Source organism: Halichoeres trimaculatus, unplaced genomic scaffold (assembly GCF_033239565.1).
Source record: "Halichoeres trimaculatus isolate MK-OKI-2021-1 unplaced genomic scaffold, fHalTri1.1 fHalTri1_scaffold_3, whole genome shotgun sequence".
NCBI lineage: Eukaryota > Metazoa > Chordata > Actinopteri > Labriformes > Labridae > Halichoeres > Halichoeres trimaculatus.
In genome coordinates, this window is record NW_027437181.1 from 27,264,346 (window position 1) to 27,288,189 (window position 23,844).

General features: G+C 38.1%; 1 protein-coding gene across 1 annotated transcript; it reads right to left on the reverse strand.

The window, feature by feature from the left end:
* Positions 1-1,011: 1,011 nt before the first annotated feature.
* chs1 (chitin synthase 1) lies at positions 1,012-23,811 on the reverse strand. Its single transcript, XM_074666534.1, has 34 exons — positions 23,765-23,811; positions 18,754-18,889; positions 16,304-16,489; positions 15,695-15,896; positions 14,838-14,998; positions 14,576-14,651; positions 14,054-14,175; positions 13,553-13,730; positions 12,599-12,695; positions 12,285-12,381; positions 11,845-11,966; positions 11,521-11,616; positions 11,128-11,292; positions 10,890-11,037; positions 10,639-10,704; positions 10,368-10,543; positions 10,225-10,283; positions 9,922-10,122; positions 9,289-9,457; positions 9,004-9,119; positions 7,707-7,886; positions 7,504-7,608; positions 6,739-6,856; positions 6,151-6,232; positions 5,866-6,071; positions 5,518-5,639; positions 5,313-5,394; positions 5,048-5,201; positions 4,706-4,810; positions 4,312-4,422; positions 3,532-3,675; positions 3,340-3,419; positions 3,154-3,220; positions 1,012-1,089 (listed from the first exon to the last, which is right to left on the reverse strand). The coding sequence occupies exons 1-34, from the start codon at positions 23,809-23,811 to the stop codon at positions 1,012-1,014; spliced, it is 4,254 nt and encodes a 1,417-aa protein (XP_074522635.1).
* Positions 23,812-23,844: the final 33 nt, after the last annotated feature.

Genomic DNA, 23,844 nt, shown 5'->3' on the forward strand with positions numbered 1-23,844 from the left:
CATTAAAAAAAGGTAAACAAAGTTTGTGTCTTTTCTTCCTAAACAGCATGAAATAAGCATTGATGTAATATTAATATTTAAAGTGTGGTTTCAAGTGAAAACTGATGCGCAAACTCCAATCGTTCACTTAACAGAATCTTGCCTTTAAAGAAGAAAATCACTTGTAGGGTTGTCAAGTTTGGGAGTAATCACACCGACACCATGATGACTGCAAAACATTTATGGAAATCAGACAACTTCTCAGTGAGAAATGCATCAGGTTTTATAATAAAATCTAACTAGTACAACATTTTGTGCAAATAATGCATTTGAAAATAAAATAAGGATGGATGGTTTGCTTAGAGCAGCACATTCAAGTATTTAATTACTTGCTTACACATACATGTTTTTAAAACCTAAATCAGTAAGATTCTGCATTTCACAAACATTTTCCTGGAAATGTTCTAACATCCACATCACGCTCATTATTAGTTTTCTAAACAAATGAATAAATGCAGGATTAAAGTGACACTACTGTAAGCTACTTGATAATTTCTGTAATACAAAGATTTCGTTTTTATTTGAAGCATCCTACAATGTGCTACAGTGGGATATGTTATCTGTTCAGTGTACTAGCTCCTATCCCAAGACTTGTGGTTCTAATATAACTATTCCTGGACCTTATCTTTTCTACTCAGAAAGAATAAATAAAGTGTTTAAAGAGTAAAAACATTCAAAGGTCCTATCGATAAAACCACAAGCTCATATGTTTGATGTTTCTTTATAATAAAACTAAATCTAGCTAGAGGTCAAAATAGTTGCGGCATAATTTTATTTAATTTGAAATCAGGACATGGTCTTTCATTACAGACAGGGTTCCCTGAGTGCCATTTAATCGCTGTATCCCCTACGATGAAAAGCATTTGTCAGCCTCCGAGTGGCAGGACACTTTTCTGGTTGGTTGCCACTGGTGATGCCTGCTGTATATGTGCAGGTTGACAGTTTTCACAGGTTGCTCTTTGTTGTCGCTGTCTACGGGTCATCTCCAGTTGCAACCAGTTCATTGGAAATGATGGTACTCAGGTTGATGCCAACTTCTTCTTCATCATCCTAGTTAAAAGGAAGGAACACACACACATACAGAAAAAAGTCTTAATATTCACAAAAATGTCATCACATTGTGATAAATGCAATTCAGCAGATGCCCCGACCCACATTGGAACAGCAGAAAAAAATGTCTGAGAAGCACTACCAAGTAGACTAAATAAACACACTTCTCATATGCATGCAAAGTTTTTTTTTTTTTTTTGCTTATCACAGGAAAGTTGACAGTTGAATAAGTGGGACCTGATAATGTTAATGTCTTTTACAATTTAGGATAAAAAAATGATCTATTTATATTGCTGAAATTCAACATTTACGGTCTATTTTACTGGTGTCTTATCAATTCCCTGGCATTTAATCCAACCTGTTTCTGATAAAACAAATTTATTTTTAGGATTGAAACAGCGCCCTCTCTCTGCCATGCCATACGCCACACAACTATGGGACTCTATGCATGTATGTCAATGTTTATGTCTGCCTCGAAACGGCTCTAACCTTCTCCCCCGTCTGTACGCCGACGTTTTGTTTGTTTCTGGGCGGAAAGTAGGCGTGGTTACCTCAGCCAATCACAGCGCGCCTAGTGCGCAAGTGACTTTGCGTGTTGGTTAACAAGTGGAGGAAGGTAACCGAGTGGCCGTGGATATAGCACGGAGAAAGAAAAAAGACAACCAAAGTTAAACGAAACACCAAACAACAGATAAAGCTTTTACCTAAACGAAGGATAAGCCTGGGCATTTAGAGAGCAGCACGGGACGAAGAGCGACTTCAGTTTGCTCTCTGCTAACCAGGTATGTGTCGAATAACCCAGTGATTAGCTTGTGCTAACATGCTAAGTCTAAGTCAGGTGCACGGCTGAGTCTCTCCCATGTAATAATGCGATGCTACAGGCGATAGCTGGGCTAGTGAATGTGTTCATGTAGTCAGGGTCAGAGGCTGCTGCTGGCATTAATCCAAGCAGGAGAAGCCCAGTTTGAATTTGTGTTTACTGATGCTACCTTTAAACTTAAAACAGAAAAAGGTTGAACTTTTGGTCTTTTCTAACTCAGCACAGTTACTTAAAGTTCAAGAATTAAGCAACAGAGACTTCAGAGGTCTGTGAATCCTGAGATTCAAGTCAGAGTTGAGGCAAAAAAGTCAGAATTTTCAGAAAAAACTTTTCTGACTTAAATCTCTTTTTTTTTTCAGAATTCTGAGAAGATTCAAATATTAATTCAGGAATGGATTGATATATGGAGAGCTTTCTTCACTGGCAAAAATCCCTATTGAGAGGGAAGACTTGTGAAGCTCAAAGAAGCAAAGGAGCCCTCTAAAGTAACAGAGATTTTTGTTTGGAGGAAGAGGCGCATGGACTTCATCTACAAGTAAAGGTAAGACCACGAAATGGTTTTAAATTTGCTCAAAATAAAATCAGACTGTGAAAAAAACAATACAATAATAAGGTTTAAAACGAAATTTTTAATTAAAAATTTTACATTATTTTTGTTGAATAACCCCCTGGAACCCCCTGGAAATATGGCCATATATGTACTCTTGTATGTATGTGAAAGGAATGCTGATATTAATTTTTTTAATCAGTTTTTAATGTAACCAAATGGCATACAAGGCTGTTCTCAGTTTTATGTTTGTCTACGGGATGTGGGGCCCATGACAATCATGGTTTAATGATACCACAATACTGTGATATCAGATATATTGGCCCATTTAACAATGACCATGTGTTAAGTCAGTAAATCGAGTTTGTAGGTATCAACATTAACAGATCTTTTTTCAATAAGCTTTCATAGTCGGCCTATCGGAGGTGAGTGACACTCTGTGTCCTCCACCTTTCTACTTATCTCAGCATCAAGAGCAGCAAGACCTGTTTCCTTTTTGATCAAGGTCATTAGCGCCCCCACATGGATTCATTAAGTATTATTGCTGTGAGTTAAATTGGCACTGATACTATATTTTGTGGGCCTTATTGAATCAAAATATAGTATAAGTGCCTGCATGTTAATAATTGTGTCGCACAGGTTGTGCTGTGTGTGTATTTTGCTCCATCCTTAATCTGTGCACAGTTTAGATACTTACATCATCTCTTGGTCTGTAGTCTTTCTCTGTGCTGCGATAGGACACCACGTGGATCAGAGTGTAGACTCTGCAAACACAAAGACAACAGGATAAAACACAAGTAGAAAGTATCAAATGTATAATTATTTAAATTTAGACACTTTAGGAAAGCTTCAAATTCAGTTTTGACAACTGAGGTGTATGTACCTGTGATACAACATGGCCAGAAACTGGATAAGAAGGAGAACAGCAAAAGACAGCAGGAACATCAAGCTGAGAGGCTCCACCTGGAACACAGGATGTCATATGTGATGATTTTTTTTAGCTAGTTTTCAACTGAACCCTGTATTTGCAGAATATGTATTGAATTCAGACTGTCTGTATATCTCTTTTACACACCTTCAGAGGCTCTGTGTCATTTTTTAGACTTCCATCTGGATATTGTTTTGGGATCTTGATGCTGAGGACGTCATTTCCTATGAGTTGCAGGAAGAAGGTAGCTACCACCCATAGAACGTTGATGATGAAATAGAGGAAGACCGCCTGTGGAGGCAAAGAGAGGTAATGGTTTGTCTGGAGTCTTCAGTAGGTCTTCCATAGTTTACCTGACCTTTTCTGTGCTTGTTGTCACTCCAATTGCCTGATTCCCTGGCAGCTTTTATTAACATATTGCTGTACTGCCTGTAGTCCCTATGAACAGGGCCTCTGGTTGATGGGGAGTTTGTATCATACACTCTGATTGGTCAGTAGAATAAATACAGGGCATTATGGAGTGGCTAAGTAATCAGCTAACAGTTTAGATCAACTGCATCCAGAGTGGGATGTACGAGAAATTGTGGCCATTCAGTGTGTATTTCTCTGCGCAAAGCATCTTGGGATATCGAGTGATGTAAGCTGAAATGGTGACAGCTTTTCTCCCCTGTTAGGTCATAAAAAAATTTCTAGACTATTTTAGTAAAACATTGTTTGTAATTGGCTTGGAAATCTGCCTGCATAGATGTTTTACAAGTATACCTGTTTTAATGTAAGAAGTGTTTTTGTTATTATTGGTGGGAGCTGCTGTGCTTCCCAAAAAGAAGAGCCGCCACAGACCCCTGTTGCAACTTCTGTATCTTATGACACTTTCAGATTGTAAAAAAGCAGAAACAGTTGCACCAACATTAAAGGGAGAGAGCTCACCTTGTTTCGCAGGGACTTCAGTTCTTTGGTGACCATGTCTTTATGTTCTTTGGTATCCACGATAGGCATCAGATAGCGCTCGATCAACTTTTCCCAGAAGTCATGCTCAGCCTAAACAGATACAAAGGTATTTCTGTTATTGTTAAAGCTCTTTTCATTATGAAAAAATGACGACTTTTGCTCCAGTTTGACATTTTTTACAGTTCGACTTTTGATGTTTTTGTTAAATAATAATTAAAGCGGTACCTCTGGTGATCTTATGGTGATTTCATAAAGTAATTGTAAAGAGTATAAATAAGAAAACTGTAAAATCAACTCTTTTTGAGATCTGCCTACTTTTGCTGCACTTTTTTTCTGGCCTGTCACAGACTCATGAGTTGAGCAGGTGTCTTACCTCTTCTAGTTTTTGCACTTGTGGGGCAGTGAGTGTTTTCTCGATGGCTCTCCCCACTCTTTTTTCCAAAGTCTTCATTTGACTGCTTTTCAAGAACTGTCGTGCCTAGAAGATGAAGAAACCAAATCATGAATAAACCGCTCCTCTTTTGCAGGAGTCAAAAATTTGCTCACATTAAATTTAACGGCCTCTGAAATAAATACAATGTTTGTGCCAAAAATGTGATGCCACAAACGTTATTGAGCTATTACTACCAAAGTTATGACGTTACTTACTATATAATTTTTTTGTTATTTCTGTCTGTTTTTTGTTGTCTCTCTTTCTCATTAAAAATGATCTTACCTGCTTGTTTAGAGCGAATCGTAACTCATCCAGCTGGATGTCTGTAAGAACATCCTCCGGCCCCACTCCCATTAGCGCTAGGTTGAGAGCGTCTGTTAATATCAGGACCAAATCCTCACAAATATCCTCCTGGTCCTTGTTTCGTAGTGCGTACCTGAAAACAAGAGAGCACAGAAAAACAATCATTTACCTGTTTTAGTGGATTATGGATGCAACCAATAAGAAGTTGAGTTGTGTTGTGTAGAAGTACTGTATTTTTTTTTACCGTATTTGTTCTTGCAGATTTCTTTTCATGTTGGCATAGGTCAGTTTCTTCAAAAACACCTCTTTTACACGACTCACCCACTCTATGTACACACAGACACAGAAACACACATAGTTAAGCTGGTTTAAAGTGTACTTCATACACTCTCTGTTTTTGTGATCTGTGATTAGCAGTGTTCAGGACAGGTGGGGGTAGTGCCTCTCACCACTCGCTGGAAGCTCCTCTGTTACTTCATTTTCATCAGTGTAGAAATCATGGTCTTCCTCATCTTCATCTTCATCAGATGAGCTCCGTGATATGCTCTGTTTTCCAACGCTCCCATCACTGCTAAAAGAAAAAAAAAACACTTTTGTAAGTGTTTTGTTTTTTAGTTATGTTTTCAAAATTTAAATGTCAAAGTAATTCCCAGATAAGTCTCAAAATGAGGACCACCCAAGTTTCCTCACTGTCAATTGCTTTTGTAATTAAATCTCCATGAAGTACAAAGTCAGTTTGACTAAATGCCTACATTTGGTTTTTCAGTGTAGCAATGATAGAAGGGAAAAGTTAGCACCTGCTGCTTGAGGAAGACTCGTAATGCGTTGAGGGTTTTTCCACTACCAGAGCTGCTCCTTTGGTGGTGTCCTCTTTGGTTGCAGTGTCCATCTTTGCCTCTGTTTTTTGGGTTTCTTCATAGTTGGCCATGAGGAGGGGAGGGGCCTGTTGTAAACTTTGGCCCGTGATCTGTTGAATTAGTAGATGCTCCGTCTCCTGCGTTACCTGTGAGGCCACAAGACAGAATGAGCAATGCTGTTCTTTATTATTGAATGCTGCTAATTAGCTTTTTTAGTGAAAATACCTGTATCTTCATGTCCCAACAGCAGATTCGACAGTTTTTGTCACACATGATATTTTGGTTCTTCTTGACCTCTTCTCCTGCCCTGATGGGCAGACAGAAAGATACTGTATTATAACAGGTCCACAGATGCAAATCAAAGGCATGTGATCCATCTTTGGACAAGTTATCAACCAATAATCAGCTACTCTTTCAAAAACAAACATAAATCATATACTATTAAAATAATAGAAGGAAACCTAGTGCACCTCTTACCCCACTTTATTTTCCACGGCAACACAATATGAGACTAAACCTTGTTTATTTCTACTCAGAGAAATATTGAACTGAAATCACTCATTTGAGCACTGTTGTAACAATTAGTTGTATACATCGTATTATATCATGCCATGTCATGTCTGATCAAAACCTTGTTGAGTGACAAAATGTTGTCTGCTGTCTGGTTAGTACTCCAAAAATGTTTTACTTGACCAGCTACCTCTTCTTAGACCATTGATTCCTCTGTGAATGTTACTGTGCAATAAAGTCATAAATCAGGATTTTTTCTGCAGCTGAAAGCACAAAAATACAACTCTCAGGTGAGTGCATTACTTGTTGGATTCTCTCGTGCCCCAGGACACATTGTTCATGTTGACCAGAGAGTAGATTGCCAGGAGCAGGTATCCACTTGGGATGCAGATGAAATACATCAGACCATAGACTATATTCCCTGAAGGTAAAACAAACATTTATTTTTTCAGAACAAAGAAACAGCAACAGGTGCAATTTCATCTTAAACATTACAGTCTGTTAGCAATCAGATGAGTTAGTCTTTACATTTCTTCCCTATCTGCAGTAGATGTTGGAATTTAATTGTGGTAAACCCAAAAGAAGCCACCGTGGTCGCATTTCACTCAGGTTTCACAACTACTGCAGTTAGTGTTCAGAGTTGTACTAAGATAACAGACTGTTTCGTCTTTATTTGTTTTTGCCTTTTAAAGTGTATGTCCTTGGAAAGTTACCATAGGGTGCTGTAGAGCAGATGTTACGGCTGTAATGAGTCTAGTTGTGCACAAGTTTTCTGTAATAGAGTGGAGTGTGGCCACGTCAATTTACCAAACCTGATTGTGTCATTCTCTCAACATATTTACAAAGTTGGGGGCACTCAGGGTGCTGGGTTATACTGATGCATTAGCATTAGGCAGCAATTTTTCTCATCTACAGCTAACATGAATGGTCGGTTCAAAAGATAGGCTGAAATCCCAGAGGACTGACACGTTTAAAAAATGACAAAATCGGCACTGATCTCATATCAGAGATCGCTAGTCCCTAGTAAACGATGAACATAGGGTGTGTAATCATGGGATAAAACCATACCGAACTCTTCTGGGTGCAGTAAAGCTGTCACCAAGTACATGATTGCCATAGAGATCAAGAACAAGCCAGTGGGGGTCACGAAGGTTTCCTGAACCACCATGTCACCTAAAAAAGGAATGAAGTGTGTTCATATTATTTTTTCTGAATCATAATTTAGAATAAACAAAGTGAGCTGCGAGTACTCCTGAAGACTTTGTACCCACCAATGATAGAGAAGAAGGATGCTGTCATGAGGAACGCGTAGAGAACACTCATGATGCCAGCAATGGTTATTTGGGTGTTAGCCTTGGTTAGAAAACACAAGATGATGTAGAACACTGGAGGGACGCTTGCAATGATGATGGCAATGTAACCAGCAATGTTAAAGACGAACTGGAAAGCCCCTGTCAGAAAAACACAAGAAATGGACTCTGTCAGTGATAGGATCCTGTTTTCGTTTGGCCCAAGCACATGGCAGTTTTAATTAAACAGTGTTCAAGATGAGGTAAGAGGGGCACATTGACAGGGGAACACTTTGTATGCATTTATATAGCTCTCAAGAAGAAGTTAAAGGGCCCATATTATGCAAAAATCACTTTATTAAGTCTTTTAGTGAAATTTGTGGGTCTTTGGTTTTCCTACCAGCCCACAAAATGTGATATTTAATGACAATACCTGTACTTAGTAGTGCTTGTGAATGTAAAATCCTGACCTAAAACGAGCTGTTTGGAATTTCCGGGGTTTGCCGACGTCAGCGATTCCCTTTTTTGAATAATCAGGAGCAAGTCTGACCTGATTGGTCCACCGGAGCAAATACCCCCAACCCCCCCCGCCCACTCCTCTCCCCATACCTGAAGAGAAAACTCTCCAGCAATGGGGAGAGGATTGTGGCTGTTTTTGGCTGTAAACAGCCACATAGTTCCATGCTGAAGCTTCCCATCTTGGAAGAAGACAAGACTAAGTGGCCAGAGTTCATTTATCAAGGAAATGTGCCAGCTACACTCAGTAAAACTGTGCATGTGTGTGCTAGTCATTTCACGGCCGACTGCTTTTCCCACTTTGGACAGTACAACAGAGGGCTAGCAAATAGACTGGTCCTGAATCCAGGCGCATTACCAACCATCCACCAACAAACCTCAGACCCTGGAAATGTGAGTATTTTAAATGCTGTGTGCTGTGGAGCAGATGTAAGAGCTTTTCCTCAGTGTCCCTCCTGTCTCTGTGTTAGTTTCAGGATATATTGTGCACTCAGAGCTCATGGCGCCGCTCTCAGTGACGCTGAAGAGCGGGGCGGTATCAGTGGTGGCTCATTTACATATGAAGGTCACGCCCACTAAATCAGAGCGTTCTGAACAGAGGGGCTATGAGAGCCTGGAAACAATGCTGCTGTGCTTGATTTATTGGCTTTTTGGACCAAAACATGTTACTACCATTTCATGAAGACATCAATGATCCATATTAAACTGCAGAAAAGGAGCACAATATGGGACCTTTAAGACCTTTGGAAAAAATTTAACCCACCTGCTACCATGAGAGTTACAGAAGCTGGACCAAGGATGGAAGCACCAACAGTAAACATCTGGTAGAAGATGTAAAGCCTGGAGATGGACGTGTTTCTCTTGACTGTGTCTGAACCACTGTCATGACAGGCACAACCACAGAGGAGTTAGTTCAAAGTAACATGTCAGAGTTAACAGCTGATTTAAGGTGTAGTGCCTGCAGATTTTCTCCTGGAGCACTAAATCTTGATGATTTTTAAATTAGTTGATTGCTAAAAATGCCTGTTAGTGATGGAATATCATTTACCTGTTCAGAAGGTCCAGAGTATTAGCCAGTGTAGAGGGGCCCCATCGTCTCCTCTGGTTATAAAACTCTTTGAACTCTTGAGGAGAGTTGGTGTATGCATCTGATGCTGCATTGTACTCCACTCGCCAGCCTTGCTGCAGGAGCAAAGTACACAGCCAACGATCTTCCCCTAGAATAAAAACATGGGCGTCACAACACATAAAGGAAATAAGGAAGGTCAAAAGCAGGGATGTCCTGATCTCAAGCTCCATCTTGGTGATTAGATTAGAGATGAGGTTTTTTTTTTATCAATCAGTGTAGCTGATTTGAGCCAGTCATCTTACCCCAGTCTTGTACATCAGCTGTGGTAAACTGAGCACACTTAGTGACTGACTGCAAACATGCTAATAACTTAGCATTAGCAACCCTGGAGCTTAAATGTTAGGAAATGTTCCAAACTAGAAAGCAGAAATAATCAAACTGCCAATTGAAACATATACAATACCATAAAAGTGAAGATCCCAGATACAAAAATAGGTCAGTTCAGCAAATAATAAAATGTAAACAATAAAAAAGGACGTGCAGCTTGATTGTCTCATCAGTTGTAACAATTGAGTGAAGAAGAGTGTGCGAACTGTCCATGAGTGTGCTAACCTTGATCATATTGCACATATTCTGAGGCTCTGGTTGAAGTTGTCGTGTATCTCTTCAGTACATTGTCATCCATCAAGGCAGACCCTCTAAACAGACTGAAACATCCTGGGCTGCAAAGCACCGAGCCGAACACGTGCTCTGCTGTCTTCTGGAGCCAGTGACCCACTGCATACTCAAACTTCTGGTACCACACCATGGGGCCTGGACAGCAGGCAGAGGGAGAGAGTAGTTAACATACAGATCTGTCAAACAGCAAAGGCCAAAGTGCCCAAGAACAATTTAACATAAAAAAACTGTGCTTACCCATGCCAGTAGGATGGATTCTACCACAGGCTGCACCTACATTGTCATACATCCTCAACCTGGGAATCCAAACAACTAAGTATTATCTTCCAAAACATTTCAGAGTCAATACCTGAAATCAGTTTTTCCTGACTTTTCTTTACCTGTCAACAAGCAGAACCACAGCCTTAGGTTGAAAATCAGTGTCTCCGTCCAGAGCCAGGATGTAAGTGTTATCGTCTGAGACATATAGTCTTTTGTCATCACTGGCATGTTGAGGCAACAGGAAACTCTCTCCATCTATAGAGATTATACTGTCTCTGCAGATATTGTTTTGACGCTGTAAAATGCAGAAAAGATATTTCAACTGTAGAACAAAATGTTTCTTTGAGGCTTTTAAAAACAGATGTCGTACTTTCTATAAATAAGTCTTACTATAATCTTCTGAGGGTTTCTGGTTACATAGCCCTTCCAGCCCAGTAAGTAATACATATACATGATCTGAAAGTGAAAAATACGGAAGTGTTACTTGAGAATTTTCAAAACAAGCTGTTAAAATGACAAAAACAATCTAAACTGTGTGTTTATTCTCCAGGGACCTTTGAATGACCTGTTTTGTAACATGACACTGGTGATTTTTTTAAGATCAGTATTAAATGGATGGGGACACTGCATTCAGGTATTACCTGGGACCACCTCTTCTTGTTCCTGATGAGACTTTTGTCTTTGAGGTGAATATAGAGCATGTTTCCTTCTGGCAAAACAAACATGAGCCTGCCACCGTAGGGGGCCTCAATGATGGACACATCATCTGGTTCTTTGTTGGTAAACACCCTGAATGAATCAACAAATAGATGACAAGATAGTGAGATAAATATGTTGACAGATACGTCAGTGGGTAGATTGGTAGATTGCCAGTCTCACCTGTAAACTTCAATGACAACTTGGACTAGGTCCTCAACATAAGAGTTCACCAGCCTCTTCCCGGTCTCCTTTTCAGTCATGAAGGCATCATCCACAAAAATGTGATTCTCAAAGTCAAAAAGGTCCCTATGCTCCTCCTTTGGATCACCTCGATAGCGGTCGAACCTAAAACCACAACATCCACTTTACATTTTCAAAGCTTTTGGTTTCTCAATAAGAAGAAAACAAGAAAATGTGTTGTAGGTCGAGTGGAAATTGTATAACCTCAAAAGTTCAAAATCACAAAAGTTAAGCACTTAAAAAAAAAAGGATGTGAAGGAGGGATAGCTCTCGAGTGTGTGTTGTAAACTGCTTGCTGCAGCTTGTAGGTTTGCAGTGACTGTAGTCTCTAACCTGAACATGGAGGTGAGAATCTTCAGCATTTCATCGTAGGTCTCATGCCACATTGTGGCACAGAGATAGATCACACACCTCTGCATCTCGTCTTGACTGTAGGGGTGAGGAGATAAGAGGCAGGCATTGAGGTTACAGCACCATGATCCTTTTTTTCCATTACATAGTAGTATGTTATCACTTTGGTGAATTTATAATTGTTGAAAGTTAACAATAATCCTCATGTATTTTTTAAATGAAGCATCATCTCATGGGGGTAAAGCGGTCCTAAAGCTTAAACTCAAGTTAATGCGCAAAAAAATAGTTTCATATCTCTTTTCTCACTTCTCTTGGGTTGCGGCTCGTGCCACCTTCATCTTGGTGTTGAGCAGCAGAGACAGATCAATGAAAGCAGATTCATACAGTCGACGAACAAAGAGCTGAGAAGTCCTCTCTATTCGTTGAACCTAGAACAAATGAAGGCTCATTTAGTGTTCAAATGTCTGTGACGAGGTTTCTTATTTAAAGCTTTTGTGAGCAGCTGTGGTGTAAATACAGGCTTCTAAAGGTCAAGTTTGCCAGTACATGAGTTCAAGACATCGAAGCTCACAAACTGCTGTACCCAATCAGCTGTAGAATCTCCATATATCGTGTGTGTGTGTGTGTGTGTGTGTGTGTGTGTGTGTGTGTGTGTGTGTGTGTGTGTGTGTGTGTGTGTGTGTGTGTGTGTGTGTCTGTGTGTGTGTGTGTGTGTGTGTGTGTGTGTGTGTGTGTGTGTGTGATACCTTGATCTTCCAAACATAGTAGGTACATGTGACGAAGCCTGCCCAGATACACACTCCTTCTAGTAACAGCATTGAGAAAGGCCATTGCAAGTAGTAGCTGCCCATGGAAAAATATAAGGCACAATATAAAGAGGTTGACTAGTTTTTCATTGATTGTATACTTCATAAGTTATAACAGTTTAAGACGTTTTACTAAGATACAGCCTGGTAGGAAGCTTTATTTCACATCACACACATCTAAAGCTTACATGAGAGAGATTTAGACGCCCATTTATTTACTAGCGAACGTATACATCTTATACACAAATGTGTACCTGTTAAGTGAAGTTCGACAAATGCTCCTTGTGACCTCGAGTAAAACCACAGGGGTTGTGTTTTTGTGGCTTAAGAACTGCAGGCTTTCACAAAATGCTGCAAAGGGAACAAAGCAAAGTCTTCTATGAAGTTCAGTGTTTCTCAGTCTTATCCTGCAAAACATTCTATTATAAATTTTCTCATTGAACATCCTCACAATTGACCATGTGACTCAACTGTAAAAAGTATTAATCGCCATTTTTTACAGGGATGAAACTGCTTATAATGAAATCACATCCTGGAATAACCTAGAATACTTTCAGGTTAAAATTTCAAATAGGGATGCACGATATTGGATTTTTGCAGATATTCGATATGCCGATATATCAAAACCCCTTTTGGCTGATACCGATACCGATAATCACAAGTTTGTTTTTTTTTTCACTGTAAAGAAAGCTAAGTCTATCCTGTACTGGAATTTATATGTTACTCTAATTGTGACGGTCTTATTTGTTTAAGAAACACACATAAAACAAGACAAAAAACATTTGATTTTACCATAAATAAGAAATGTATTATTTTTTCAAACTCAAGACATTCAGTATTGAAATACAGAAAAATTAATAATTTCTTTAGATCACATGAACTTTAAATGTACAATGCATTTTTAAACATAACCACATTGCATTTGATTATTTTAGAGCTACTGTAACAACCTGGTGACAGACACCGAGCTCTGCAGTGCAAATAAATGAAGTGCTACATTTTATTTAAGGAGCTTATTTTTCAGATGGAAAATAATAATAATCCTAACTGAATAGCACCTTATCGGCTGTGCATACCGGCAGAAATTTTCATATCTGCCGATACCGCTAAACGTGTTTTTAAGCTTTTATCAGCCGATACAGATATTGTGCTGATGATATCGTGCATCCCTAATTTCAAATCAGGAAGAAAATGGAAAAAGATTTCACCTGGTATGCTTTCAGTTTTTTCTCCGTCCAGTTCCTGTCCCAGGGTTAAGAAAAGTACAATTCCCAACAGAAGAACTGCAGGTCCTGTTGAACACACCGGCAGCGCAAAACTCATCCTGACGGCATGAATTTTACAGGCCACCACACCAAACCAGTGACAGGCTGCTGAGCAGAAGGCCTAAGACAGCATACAGATGGGGTTTGCATTAGGAAATGTTCCCAGGAATACATTTAAACATTCAGTTCCCAAGTCTTTTGATTGTAAGCCGAAATAGCTTTGGTTATGTGAAGGATTATAAGTTGTTCCAAAGAGACGATGTGCTGGTTCTTGATTTGACTTGTGAAACATTTTGAGTAGGTAAAAAAAAACAAACGCGGTTCAGAGCTTGGTAAGATAACCACACTTCATACATATTTATTTAACATTTTTACAAATTTTCAATCAGTAAATAGTAAACATATATTCACCAGTTTCATTGTCTGTTATTTAATGTCACCTACCTGCAAAAATAACAGCACCAATCCTATTTGCAGTATTTGCCAGTCGCCCTCATCCTGCAGTTTAAAGTTATTCCATTCTATAGTGTCCGCAATAAGCACATGGTAGAAAAGGTATACCGCTCCTGCAAGACAAACAACAGATTACTTAAAACAAACAAAACAGAATAGATATGGATTATTCATGATATATAATGAAGCATTATGTATAAAAGAAAACAGTGACTCCAGGTGGTAAGGGGACCTAAATGTTACATGGCCTTGAATAAAATAGCGCATGCTGCATTTTCCTTTTCTTCTTTCCAATTTGGAGAAACAATTGAACACTTTCCTGCAGCTGAAGATGATCCTCCACTATTTATCATCACCCCTGACATTCACAGTGAGCTGTAGATTGTAACTGTCTGAGTTGGCAAAACACAGCTGTGCTTTGGCTGTTGAGAATCCATCTTAAGAGCTTGTGTAACTTTGTCAGCACGCTTTCTCGAGTGTCAGCTGTTACAAACTGAAATGGCAGATAATTACCGATCACCACTATCCTCAGAACACTGCTGATGACAAACACAAAGTCCCTGAAACCGTCCAGCTCTGACAGTGTGCTCTGCAGAGAAACAGATGAAATTCACAAATCAGTGTGTTTACATACTATACTACAGATGACCCTAAACAGCACATCCCATAGCCGAATCTGGGTGAGGATAGAAAATAAGACAACAAACAGAAGTATAAATGATAAACTGCAACAATCAGAACACTTCATGACAATGTCAGGAAAGTTACATGATACCTGCATGCGGTTGGTGGCTTGCAGTGGATTTTCCCACCAGCAGAGGGAGACAAGGATCGAAGAGAAAATTCCCAGTCCAATGTAGCTGAAGCAGTCTGAGCTCTGTCTGTCCACATATGAATCCACACGAGCATAGTAGTCAATCCCCAGGAGGCAGTAACCTGTTTGTTAGTGAACAGACGAATTGTAAGAATGCTAACACACATGACATGACTCCATTTTTAAGACCAATGTACCTGTAAAAATAGTTGAACTCAAGTTTTTTTCCCCGAACTTAAATGTGTTCACTAATATTTAATTCGGCCACTTTTTATTCTAAATCTTGTGAGCCAAGTTTTTTTCTCTGAAGTGATCCCTAGTGTTGTTGAAACTTGAATTTTAATCTAACATCAGTTTAGTTTTCTGACAGTAGGGAGCTCTTGCATCAAATATCTCAGGCAGTGACTGATCACCTGAGCCGAACTGGATATTAAATCGACAGAAAGAGACACCTGGTTCAGTCAAAACCTGAAGAAACAAGCTTCACAACGAGAGAAAGCAGCAAGGCAAAACATTTAGTAAGACACCAATTAATCCTACTCTGCATACTCTGTATTTTTCTGTCACTCCTCCTGAGTTTGTTTTTTGAAAACACACATTAGAGTTTCCTTCTTCAAACTGTCACACCTTTTAAACAGCTTGATAATACTTTTATTGTGAAATGAATGAAAATGAAAAGAATCAGTTTGTAATAAAAAGCTAAACTTAGCAGTCTAATAGTGAGTCGCTGGGGTACTGGTCTCTGAAAACTACTTCAGTATTTGCTAGTCGTTGATTGAAGAGACATAGTTGGGCAGCCTGAATATGAAGAGATTTACCTGCAATTGTAAGGATGAGGGAGCAGAGTGGGAAGATGATTTTCCAATTTTCACTCTGCAGTCTATAAACTATCTGCAGAATGGCAGAAATGATGCAGACTCCTCCGCTGATGAAGAGATTAGTCAACACATCGAACTGAGGCATGACCACGAGAACCAGGATTGAAGTGCCAAGAGACACCAAGCACTCGATGACAAAGATCTGGAAAAGAGAAAGATTAATCTTTTTTTTCTAAACTTTAATAGTTTAGATTGGTAATAAAGGGTTTTTTTTTTCATTTGAACACTGAATAGGTTTTAATAGAAGCCATTTCTTAAAGGCAGAAAAAGGCTACTTGTCTTGGACACAATGCTCCCTGTGTGCATACATATTAAATGACTTATGGACCTGTTGCGTACAAAGTTCAAACATCATGTTAACTTATCTATGTCTCTTGAAAACAGACAATCCAAGGAACACCACGCCAACCTGATGCTACAATTTGTTTCCACTTCAGGGGAACTTAAAAACCTGTGGAGCTGTTTTTTAACTTCCCCTGAAGGGACATTTCTGAGAACTCCACCTCTAAGAACAAGCCAGCAGTTAACATAACAAACAATGAGACGTACGAAAGACATGGTCCTCATGTTGGGCTGCACGAAGCTCTTGAAGGCACACTTCCATAGTGATTTCAAGAACACCAGGAAGTTTGGGCACACCAGGCAGAAAACCAACATCAGCATGTAGAACTGTTTCTCTTTCGGGCTGCGCAGGGAGTATGGACTGGATAACGTGGACAGCACCAAAAGAGAGCCCTGATTGGACAAAAACAAAAACAGAGACTCACTGACAGAAAACTTGACACAAAATTCCTCCACTAACCCTGGTTTTACCCAAGTTTCTGTTTTGAACAAACTCCGTTCTTGGTTAGTGTTTGGTTTTTATGGTGTTGTGTTTACGTTTTGCTTTTTGAGAGGGAAGTTTCTGTCCACTTTGTCATCATCATCTTCTTTTCAAACATTCTCAAAATGAATTCCTTTGAACAGCTGTAAATCCATGCACGGTAAATATAAAAAGAGGCTGTGATTCGCTGGCAGCCTCCACCCTGCTTCACATTCCTACAGTAGATAAACTGCTCTTGGGACACAAGATTGTTTTATTGTGCCCAGTTACCGTCACACTGATAAGGAAGTTAATCATGCTGAACAATTGTGATCAATGCTCTTTGATTACAGAAGACTACAGAGATGATGATTTTTACAGACTGAGTTGTTTTATGACTGAGCATAGTCCTATGATTCATAATAAGAAACAGAGGGAAAGGCAAGGGCCAAGAGGAAGATGAGGAATCAATAAAAAGGCAGAGGGCAAACAGTGTGAATGTGTACAATACGAGTTAGAAATGGTTGCAGAGAAAATAGAGATGATATCTGCAACACAGAGGCAGGTAATTCAACAGGAATAAGGAAACGTGCTGAAGGAACAAGTGCTGCTCTGTTATTGTTCTGTCTGGGTATGGGGGCAAAGAAGGATAAGAAGATACATCATTTTGTGTACTATTAAAGAAAAAACAAAGAATTAAATTCAACAACTGCGTTTACTTTAGAAATACAAACATAATCTTTGAAAAAAATAATATAAACTATCCCTACTGTTTATGACATCTAGATAAAAATCATATAAACAGTAATCCATTTTTTAATCTCTGAGGGTTGAGAAATGTTTCCAAGGAGCAACAATGTTGGAACTGGCAAGTCAGATAATAAAATTATATGGCATCTCATATCAACAGCCATAGAGTTAGCTGTTTTAGTTACCGCAACTGCAATCTTTGAACCAGTCGTTTTGTGATGACACATGCCTCTGGCAAGGAAAGACCAGCTTCTCTGACTGACTGCCAGTAGAGCTTTGTGTCCATTCAACAACTTAAGAAGTAAGTTTTCTAAAAGCTCAGTTTATCAGTTTCTGGTGAGTCTCAGCTTCACTGTAATAAGTGAATTACTCAGAGGCTCCACTCTGGTTTCATTCAGTTGTATGAATCAGAGGACATACCTTTTTTTTTTTTTTTTGCTTTACTCTCAATGGACAGGTCTTAATGCATCCTGCTTATTGGAAAATGAAAGATGCAAACCTTATCCCCTTGACAGGTAAACAACTATCAACAGAGTTGTTTTAAATAGAGGTCCGATGGATTTGATGAAGTGAGGAAGCCTTGACCCTGGTTGACAGTCATGACGCATTGTTAAGCAGTTGATTCCCAATCAAAAATTTCTATTAGGGACTTGATTTTTGAATATGTTTTTCATCAGGTTACATTTTTTGACAAGTTGTCATGAATATATTCAAGCCTACCAAAATGGTCAACACTAAAGCTACTGCTATAACCCCCCAAAAAAGCAAACAGAACCAAAACAAACTGTCCATTCTAAAACCCAAGGCCCTGCCCACTCATTTGACATTTTAATGGCCGAAAATATAAACAGAGATCAAGGCGCTCTAATTTTAAGTCTGTGTTAGCTTGGTTGCTACTGTTAATAAAATGTGGCTTCGAACTTTTCACCCACTTCTGTAAATACAAAATCTGTGTTGTCCTATAAGCAATACAGTTCAGCTTCTTTGAGCTACAGGATCAGTTGGATTTTGGTTCACATTTTGGACAATTTGTATCCAGTTGAAAACTTTCTCCTGTAAGACCTCTTGTTTCTTGTTCAGGCACTTACTCCGTTTTGTTTTTCAGATAAAAAGACTCCACTGCAACACAGGAGCTGATCAATTGAGGGAGCTTGCTTAGAGGTTTTTGCAGAAAGCTTTTCATAATTTTTGTGCAGTTGGAACAACTTAAACGAAATGAAATGTGACTTTCAGCGAGAATGAAGTTAATTTAATGTATGATCAAAATGTTGTTGTGTGACCCAGTTATAATGATGTATACATTTTTCATCTCACATAAGAGATAGAAATAGAGAGCAGGAGACAGCATGGCCAAGGAAAAAAAAATACCCTTCAACTTTGTCAAAAATCAAAGTCTAAAACCAACAGATGTGATCAAACCAAGTAGAAATAAAACAAACAATCTTACCTTTGCTACAACAGCACTGGTCAGGACGGCTAACCCCACAAAAACAGCCACCAGGTACTGGGCCACTCGGAAACATGTTCTTTTTTGTTCCTTCTCAGCCCCAATGGGATTCAACTGGAACGGGTCCCAGGTGTCCCTGACACACACACAAATATCAACACGCACACAATGAGTGATTTAAACAATGTTACAGCCATCTTATGTTTTAAGACAGAGCAGCAATAAGACCCATTGTGGTATTGATCAGTGCTGGAACGTACTGGAACATTTAATATTAGAGGATTCAAAAGCTGGTTTGTCAAAGCTGAGTGGAAAAGGGACTCTAGTAGATATGTGGCTCTGAAAATATGAGCCATAACTGTAAAATGTTTAAAATCAGTGTGATAAGACAGCTAGATTGTCAAAGCAAGTGCATGTATTGATTTGTGTGTGAGTATGCATGTGTGTATAAGTCAGTGGATAAGTGTATCTTTCTATCAGTCATACTTCAAATATGATGAAGTTGGATGCTTATTACGTCAGATGTTTTAAGGTTCAATAAACTATTATGATTAATTTATTTTGAAGATAAACAACAGACTTCAGTTTGGATACCCAGATAGTACCTGTTTTTCTCCACCATGAAAAGACAACTATGACGTGACACTTCAGTATCTCGATCAGTGTGTCATGATGTACAGAATAATTATCAGGGTGTGAGTTAGCTGGCTTGATAACACTTGGTGATCTTTGACGTTGCCATAGGCAAGCATCGGAAAAACAAGTGAGTCCAGGTGTAAGAGAGACTTCAGCCACGCTGGCAGGAAGTATGTTTTAAAAATAAGGCATGCATTGTGACGCACTCTTCACGATGACGTATAGAAATGAGCAGCTGTTACATAAGAGCTGATATCTGTTGATTTACGGAAAGCAATGACACTCATTGAGGATTTTATGTAACATCATAAACAATGTGTCTACAATGCTTGAGAAGATGGTTCTGCTACACTGAAATCTGGATGGGCCTCTTTTTGCATCCACCACTAGTGACAAACAAACAGCTAAAATCTCTTCACAGAATAATTCGTTGCTGCACTCAGGTTAAACGCAGGAAGCAGAATTCAAGGGAAACCAGGGAGCAAATGGTTAAAACCGAGAGTCAAATTTGTAACCACTGCAACAAGGACTGCACTCTGCACATGGGCCAAGCACTTACACAGCTCAGCCAAACTGGCACAGCAAGATAACTTTTGTCATGATTCATCACAATTTAAATTAAAAGAATTGATTGATTGATAAAGACATAGATTTTGGTAAGTACTTCTGCGCTCCATCATTACTCCAGCTCACTCTGCCCCTGACATCACAATATCTATGGTTTGCTGTCCAAGCATCGTTACTTTTCTCTACAGCTCCACAAGTAGACTTTGTGTCATGGCCCCAAACTTAAGAATAAACTGAAAAAAATATTTATTTATTTATTTAATAAATAAAAATCAATACAAAGAAAAGATAAAAGATCCTCAAAACTGAATGAAAAGGAGCAGAAAGAAGAAAAAGTCTTATTGTATCAGCCCCTTCTTTCACAGGATACAAATAAAACAACAATAATATAAGAAAATAACAAAACAAAACAGCTGCAGGTAAACATGCCTTTTACCGTTTCATTTTTTTCAAAAAAAAAAAAAAAAAAAAAAAAGCAAACAGCCAAAAATTAAGACAAAAGAACACATCTTTTTTCCACCTTTATGCCACTCAACAAGACCTTATTTAATTTCACTGTATTTAGAAATTGAGAAATCTGGATTTGATCATTTTTTTAAGATGTTGATTGATTTAACTTCTTTAGTTTTTCTTTTAAGATCGTTACATAAACTGACTCCTTTAACTGTAATGTAACGCTCTGTTAATTTTGTTCTGAACCTTGGTTTTTTAAATACTTTTAAGTTATAATAACTTTGTCTTTTTTGAAATCTATCCTGAAGGTTGATTGGTAAAAGTTTTTTGTGAGCCTTGTGGACAATCTCTTAAATTCCAAAATCAACTAACTCATTAATTTTTAATAATTTCAATTTAGGAAATAACGGGTTTGAAGGATCTGTATTTTAAGTTCTTAACTTCTACTTAAAAGCACTTCAGCTAACTTGTGGATATAAAAAACTGTGCTATTTTCAAATTGGTTAAATGTCAGTGTGGTAGGAATTTCTTTGTCTTTGTTGTTTTTTGTACTTTTTAAACTTTCTTGAACATATTTAACATTTACAACTTTTCCTCCAAATAATCATCAAGTAGGAATAAGAAACATTAAACTTCCACTCTGAACTCTGGTTCGCAGTTGCTTAAGTCCAAGTTGTAGACAATCAACAAATCCTGTAGGAACACAAGTTGTCACGTCTTCTTTTATCAACTCAAACTTCGACCACAACCGGCTCCACCCTGGGAGAATACACAAGACGTTCAATTCCCCAGAGAAAGATAGATTTCTTTAGTGACACCACCCGGCAATATCTCTGTTATCCTGCCGTTTTATAGAGAAAATATAATATTTTTAGAGAAAATAACAGCTTGTGTTAGCCTTCCTGGGCTTTAATGTTGATATTAGGTGATCTAAAATAAACCCCAGACAAATACTCATCACTAAACCACACTTATGTACTGGCAGATAAATTGTATGAAAAGTACTGTCTTTTAATTTCACTGTATTTTTGGATGTTGCTTTTTAAAATTACACCTTTTAAAATAACTGAGTCACCTCTCGTTTTTTTTACTCTCTTATCCTTGCTGGGATGACGGCTAAACATAAATTGATTCTTAAATAAAGTCTGGACTGAGAAACCAGCAAATTCTTCTGACCTCAGCGATACTTAAAAGGCTGAATGTGATTAACACTACAATAACTATTAAACATTGTAAATGGAGCAGCGCTCCCTGAACAGCAGTCAGTATCTGCAGGGATGAAATCAGCCTCAGTGATTAAGAAGAGCATAGCAGTGCACAGGGGAAATAAACCGCTTCTGCTAACAGTAAATTACACCAAATAGAAACCAAGTAGCACAAAACCCTGCTATATTATTACGCAGACTGATTACTAATGATAACAGTATCCATCTGGCTAACAATTAACCCAACAATGATTCAGGGGTCAATAAGCATTGTTCGTGTTACGACATAAAAAGATCAACACATTTCTCTCTGGATATCGGAGCCAAGTTTGAAACCTCATGTCATGAAAAACTCCCCCTTTAATAGAAAAACATTTTCACTTGGAAAACCTTTCACTTTAACATACTTAGAGTTAAAACAGACTGAGGACGACTCCCGACAAGGTCTGTGTGTGTCTGAAGATGGCTAAAAAACAGCATGATTGTTTATGCGTCAGTACAAAATAAAGATGTGGGTATACCGAGTTCAGAATCGTGTTTATTAGGACTAAATAATGTGCCCCAAAATACTCCCAGAGAGTACATTCAATTTTATATGCGATGGAAAATTCAGCCTCAAGTCATTTATATTTATGATACGCTAACCTGGGAGCATAAGTTCATTGGTAAACAATATGTCAACCTTTATGTCAGAAGTACATTAACTGTTTGAGTCATGAATGAGGAACTAAAACGTTTTTCCGGTTTAAAATGTGAGACTTCATGTTTTCAACGTGTATATTTTGGATTCTGTCGGCAGAGGAAAAAAGAAATATAATGATGTGATTTAAAACTTTAGGGAACTTGAAATTAATCTTTTGATTTTTCTACAGTTTTAATAATAATAATGAGAAAAAATAAATGCCGACCTTCTGTTAAAAGACATTGCTGCCATGCTCTGTGGTGTCATTGCAAAAATACATCAAAAGTATCTAAAGGAGCTTTCTAAATGTTTTCAAAAAATGTAAATGATAAATCCAGAAACAAGGTTGAACATGGACGTGTTGTAGATTTGTTTTTGGTGTCCACCCTGCTCATATCCATCATTATTCCTAATACAGAAAAACCTTTAATCAAAGCAAATAGCATATCTAAGCATGCTAATAGTACAATTATTAAACAGTTACATTAAAGTTCAGCAACCAGGTACATAATATAAAAAGTTCGTTTCCAATAGTGCTATTTTTATCTCTGTAATATTACCTTTCATTACAGCAACAGGCCTCTACATTACACGGTAATGAAAACTATACGTTGCGGTAATGAAAGACACCTAGCTATCTTAGCTTATAACGGCAGAAGCTGGGATGACTCAGCTAAAATATTACACCTACAGTTTTTGGCTTCTTAAGACATTTTTTACAGTTAAATACCTTAATTATAACTTTTCAAGAGCATGAAATATTAGACATTACGGTAATGGAACCTCATGGTGTGTAAATAGGGATTTGTAACAACTTAATCAGTCATTAACAACTTTAAAAAAGACAGAAGATCTTGCCTTGTGGCCATCCTTTGTCTTCTCTTCTCTGCAGTGCATTGTGGGTGTTAAAAACTTAATTTGAAAAAACAATGTTATTAAACAACGTGTTCACAGGAATGCGAACACGTTACGGTAATGAAGGCTGCATGCACGGACATCAGTTTTTCTGAAATATTTATTTAACATTGCTGATGTCCATTATATATGATCATAACCTGTTGGAATATACTATCTAAAACAATCATTTATATATTTTTATTTGATTGTTTGAATATTTTAAATGCAAAGTTGAAAAACAGTGATAAAAGTATCTCTGGACGCGTCACAGTAATGAATTTTTGAGGAAAAATTGAGTAAAAAAACATATTTCATAATATTTTAATGACTAACAAGGCCTTATAATAAATGTTTTGTTCTTCTATATACAAGTTAGTTGTGACAATTATTTGTCTCAAAAAAAAAACGAACGGACAATGCTTTGGTAAGCTTCATGAGAGTCACCCATAATGTAGTGCTTGCTTTCTTCCTACACAAATCCACAAATCCCTTTTTTCCACATCTTTCTTTTTGATATAGAAATATTGGTAAGTGTTGGACAGAAATTTATGATTCAAACGTAGTTTCTTACTTGTGTCTTCCTTCTCTTTTCTTCCCTCTGTTTTTCAGCTCCTCCATCTTCCTCGTCTACACCCACCCTTGGGGGTCTGG

Excerpts from the sequence above, each read along its gene's own strand:
- chs1 (XM_074666534.1), bottom strand. The coding sequence starts at position 23,811 with ATGGAGGAGCTGAAAAACAGAGGGAAGAAAAGAGAAGGAAGACACAA. Across the intron at positions 10,544-10,638 it reads GAAACCCTCAGAAGATTATA|CGTCAAAACAATATCTGCAG; the intron begins GTAAGACTTATT and ends TGCATTTTACAG. Across the intron at positions 10,284-10,367 it reads GTGGTTCTGCTTGTTGACAG|GTTGAGGATGTATGACAATG; the intron begins GTAAAGAAAAGT and ends TTGGATTCCCAG.